Source organism: Sinocyclocheilus anshuiensis, unplaced genomic scaffold, assembly GCF_001515605.1.
Source record: "Sinocyclocheilus anshuiensis isolate Anshui unplaced genomic scaffold, SAMN03320099.WGS_v1.1 scaffold710, whole genome shotgun sequence".
Classification (NCBI taxonomy): Eukaryota; Metazoa; Chordata; class Actinopteri; order Cypriniformes; family Cyprinidae; genus Sinocyclocheilus; species Sinocyclocheilus anshuiensis.
The window spans coordinates 574,822-579,867 of record NW_015544201.1 but is presented as its reverse complement, the minus strand read 5'-3'; the positions used below and the strand labels follow the sequence as shown (position 1 = coordinate 579,867).

At 38.7% G+C, this 5,046-nt stretch overlaps 1 protein-coding gene across 1 annotated transcript; it reads left to right on the top strand.

Annotated features, from left to right (window-relative positions):
* Window positions 1-259: 259 nt before the first annotated feature.
* Window positions 260-1,355, top strand: LOC107696819 (DNA-binding protein inhibitor ID-1-like). Its single transcript, XM_016497321.1, has 2 exons — window positions 260-738; window positions 851-1,355. Exons 1-2 carry the CDS (start codon window positions 388-390, stop codon window positions 884-886), a joined length of 387 nt encoding a protein of 128 aa, XP_016352807.1. The 5' UTR covers window positions 260-387; the 3' UTR covers window positions 887-1,355.
* Window positions 1,356-5,046: the final 3,691 nt, after the last annotated feature.

Here is a 5,046-nt window from a genome sequence, read left to right as displayed (position 1 = left end):
CCTCGACCACCCCCACCCTCCGCTTGATCTGTCTGCTTCACCTGTGGAGTGCATGGACAGCTGGATATCCACAGATCATTCGCAGGAGACACACATTTGTTTCCATTTGTAACACCATCCCCCAAGCATATTGTAACTGCGATAATGGAGCCGCGCTGTCATTGGCTCAGCGAGCGACTCCGGTGAAACCCCATTGGCCCGAGCCTGCAAACACGAGTGTTTGGTGACTCCCACAAGCACCGACATCCTTTAAATACCGAACAACTCGGCTCTGCAAGCATGTGGTGAACTGTCATCACACTCTCAACGACTCAAGACCCTAAAGGAGTACGAGCGTATCGCTTCAGCTCATTCCCTTTGACTTAACCGTCAACCTTTACAGCCAAAATGAAAGTTGTAGGACCTACCTGCGCGCTGAAGAGCAGCAAAGTTGGAGGGGAGGATGTTGTCCGCTGCCTCTCCGACCAGAGCCTGACCATCTCCAAATGCAAGATCCCGCTGCTGGACGAGCAGATGACCATGTTTCTGCAGGACATGAACAACTGCTACAGCAAACTGAAAGAGCTGGTGCCCACGCTACCGACCAACAAGAAAGCCAGCAAGGTGGAGATCCTGCAGCACGTTATTGATTACATCTGGGACTTGCAGGTGGAGCTGGAAAGCAAGAAGAACCAGAGCTCCGCTCCCCGGACTCCCCTCACGACTCTGAACGCGGAACTGGCCAGCATTTCTGTTGAGGTAAATATCAAATGTATTGGCTAGAATATGATGCTTTGCGTTCAAATAAATGACCTATTCAAACCAGCATGTCTGAAAGACTCAACTCATGATGTTTCCCCTCGTCTTGCAGAATGGCTGTTCAGATGACCGAATCATGTGCCGTTAAAGTTGATGCTCCCGGTTTCACGTCAACTGATCGGAGCATCGCGAAGAATGAACAAGGTGCGCGGAGGTGATGATGGACCAGAACCACCGTGACGCCTTGAACTGTGTTGGGAGAATCTCCTTCTCCTGTTGTAGAGGAAAACAACTTTCAGTAGAGAGTCACAAAACCCGTGGACATGAGAACTGAAGTGTGACGTTCTCTCTGAGATCTTCCCAAACATATCGATGTGTGTTAGCTGTGGAATCCATGGCGATTATTCACTTAAAGTTCATGCATTTCCCTTTCGGTCAAAGTTTCTCCAATGTTTTGATAACTTTTTAGAAAAATGTCTATTTTGTTGTAAAGTTTTCTCAGATTACTGAGCGAAAGAATGTATTGTATATTACAATGACATATGATGTGAATGCCTTATTGTGTTTTTTACAATGTATATTGTGTTTTTTAATTAAAAACAAGAAAATTAGACCTATTTCGGACTTGTTTTGTCAATTTTGGGTGTGAGAATGAATGGATGGAAGTTGGGCTGAGTTGAGAAAATGCTCTTTACTTTGTTCAAAAAAGTTTAGTTGGTCAGTTTTACTGATATCTAAAATGAATTGGTCTCACAAGGTTAGAGGTCATTTAGTTAACACATTAAGCTGTAACATGTTTTCATGTTATAATATCCTTGTTAACATTTAACCTGACAATTCTGTCATTACAGTTTGATTTTTGTCAATTTCAACTTGATTTGCTTCATCAGTAATTAAATTGAAAGTGAACTTATCACTTCTGATTGTAACTTTTAAGGGCAAACAAAACTTAAAATTAGCAATCAAACTTTTGATAGTAGGTTGATTTTTTTTTAAATAGCCTAAATAAATAAAAAAATAGCCACATTTAATCTTCAGATAAAACTGATGAATATAGCTACATTGACAATAACAATGAAAAGCCTATAAACAAACAGAAAAAAAAAGTGCATTAAATAGGCCTACCTATAGGATGGAAGAGAGGTTAACTAATGTCCCATTAAATTGGGCTAAATTAATAAAATAATTTATATGTATAAGTAATAAATTAGTTTTAAAAAATAAATATTTCATTTATTAGTCATTTTTAGCTAGTGATTTTTGTAAACACTTTCTAAACTCTCAGATTTTTACGCATCCCAGTATTTAAAAGGCGGGTAGCGGAAGGGTTAAGTGTTTTCCGAGAAAAAGGCAGTTCGTTATAAGATTTATTCCGTCTCCCTGGTGCAATGTTTTTCTCATTTCCCTGCGGTGTGATGCGCGCAGCTGCAGGCCTCGCGATGTGCGGATCGGCCAGTGTGTGTGATTGTGTTTGTGTGATCGCTTTGTGCCAAGGGCAGGGGAGGGCGCAGACTGAGCGGCGCCGCCGCACACCTGGGGAAGTTCAGGTTAAATCGCTCCACATTCCTCGGCACACAGCTGATTGAAACATTAACAAACAGTAATCCGCAAGCCCGGGCTGCAGATGGTCCGGGACACGGCCAAGGAACTCTCGCTCCCTCTGTATAGTTTCCCACATACTACAACGAAAGCGTCTTTTAAAAAGAACTTTGCGCCTTTAAACATTGAGCCACACACTACAGCCAACTTTGCCACTAAAACATCAACTAAAGCTCAGCAACACGCGCTTTGAAAACAGTAGACAAAAGAAACATGTTGTTTTTTAGGCCAGTGTGAAATACTTTAAATTAATTGCGTCAAAAGGCAATTTTATGTTAATTAAGAGGCGTTTAGCCAGCATGTTTGTATACTGAAACTTATCTCAGACGGAAAAGTGACGGATAATCTGTAGGCTACATCCGTTTTAATAACTCTTTACGCTCATCGTTGTAATTGGATGCTACTTACGCCCTATTATTGAGGTAGATGAAGACGATCCCCTTTTCAAGGATAAAGTTCGAGGTGTAGTTGTGAAGCTGGACATTTTAGCCTCTAGCGCCCCTCTGCGGTAACACGGTGAACTTCATTTTCACGTCATCCCAAACACACACCCACACACACACACACACACACACACACACACACACACACGTTGGTTTTATGAAGATTTTGCTTTGACTTACCACTTTTTATTATTAACTAACAATATTTTATGTACCCTATCCTTCACAGAAATCTTTGAAGTATTTAGGTAAATTTAGATTAAATTCTTATTTAGTCATTTTAAATTTAAGTAATTTTATTTACTAAACTCCACCTTCTACTAAACTACCCTGAAAACAAAAACTTTACTTCTGTTAGTTTCCAAGGCAACATTTCTCAGTTTTGTTTAGTTTAACTTGATGTACTAAAAGAACGAAAACTAAAATAAATTTAAAAATAATTAATAAAATGAATTAGACATTAAAAAAACAACAACTAATATAAATGAAAACACAACAAAATTACTAAAACTTTAACAAAAAATTGAAAATGGAAAAAATGAAAAGTAAAATACAACTATAAATAAAATAAAACTAATAATATCTCAATAATATATAGTTAAATGGGGACTAAATGGGGCCATTCCATAGATTACTAAAACCAAACCCTAACCCGTAAATCTCTTGCATTTTTACCATTAAAAAAAGAAAAAAAGAAAGAAAACTTTATTTACTTTTAGACTTCTTTTTCAAATTTACCTCACTTCTGGGTGCCCAAAGTAAAAAGAAATAAAGTAGGTACACACACACAAATGTCTGGTTTACTATCCTTGTGGGGACTCTCCATAGGCGTAATGGTTTTTATACTGTACAGACTGTATATTCTATCACCCTACATCTAAACCTACCCCTCACAGAAAACTTTCTGTATTTTTACATTCTCAAAAACACATTCTTTATGATTTATAAGCTTGTTTCCCCATGGGGACCTCAATTTAGGTCCCCACAGTGACACAAGTCCCCATGAGTCAGTGTGTGTTCAGGTTTAAGTCCCCACCGGCAGTGGTCGAATTGTAAAAATATTTCAGGGGGGATGGTGTGGTCAGTTTATTTTTTTCAGTTCCTGTAGCTAATTTTACATAATGATCACAAAATTTGCGTAATTTTTAAAAAGGTTTTTAATGAAAAAATTAGCCTTATTCAATGAACTATTATTTATAAGCTTTTTTCCTTCTGGTGCCTGAGATGGAGGAATTTTGGTCAATATTTTGCTAAATGTGTTTTTGTGTTGGTAGTGCAGGCACCTTGTCTGGTGGTTTAGGCCTGTCATGGATAAATAATGATGACAATAAAACCGCCAGTAGGTGGCAGCAAGGCAGCAATGTTTTAATGAATGATTTATTGAATCGTTCAAATCAAACGATTCGTTCAAAACAGCTGATTCAATTAGAAACGAAACAAGTGAGTCCATCTGAGTGAACTGTTCACTGGCTCACTCGATTCGTTCAAAATCTGATTCATTCAAGGAACGAAACACCGTGTTGCTATCCCATACAGTCAGTCTATGGTTGCTATGCACTGTTGTATAACATTAATAGCACATTTGTGCTCGCGCACTTATGCTGATATTCAGAAAAGTACATTGCTTGTGCAATGAATATAAAAATGTAAAAACTCATACATGGGTATTTTTTTTTATTTCATTGCTTGAATTATAAGGGCATTCTAACTGTATTCTAACAGGCTTCATCGCGCAGTGAATTCTTTTGGACTCTCAAGACGTGTTTTTGTTTGGTTTTTGCAAAGTCGGTGACTCGAGAATGTCAGCTCTACTATCGCCTCTCAATCCCTCACAGTCACATACAGCACAATAACATAATGTCGGGGAATGTCTTTAAATTATAATCAAGGAAAAATACCTTTTATGTTGTCTTCTTTTTAAAGAACTTCAAAAGTTGCGTCTGAACCATTTTGCGCGGGAAATGACGAAAACTTGCTTCCGCTTGTGAGCAGCTTGTTACAGTACCGAGTTGGCCAATCGCCGCTAATTAGTTTGTGGATGATCATAAGTACAGTATTTTAACATTTCATTTGCATGATAAGTTTTACATAATACACAACATTAATCTAAGGGGGATGGTGGTTTTATACCAAGGGGATGCTTTTTGTCATTTTTTTCAACCGGGGGGGATGCTATCCCCCCGCATGGCTCAATTCGAGCCCTGCCCACCGGGATAGAAAAACATGTACACACATCTCACACACGAGAGACTGCAGGAAATACATG

What these genes read in the sequence shown, in the direction of transcription:
- LOC107696819 (XM_016497321.1), top strand. Translation starts at nt 388, where the DNA reads ATGAAAGTTGTAGGACCTACCTGCGCGCTGAAGAGCAGCAAAGTTGGA. An exon ending in TGGCCAGCATTTCTGTTGAG is followed by an intron (nt 739 to 850) that starts GTAAATATCAAA and finishes CTCGTCTTGCAG; the next exon opens with AATGGCTGTTCAGATGACCG.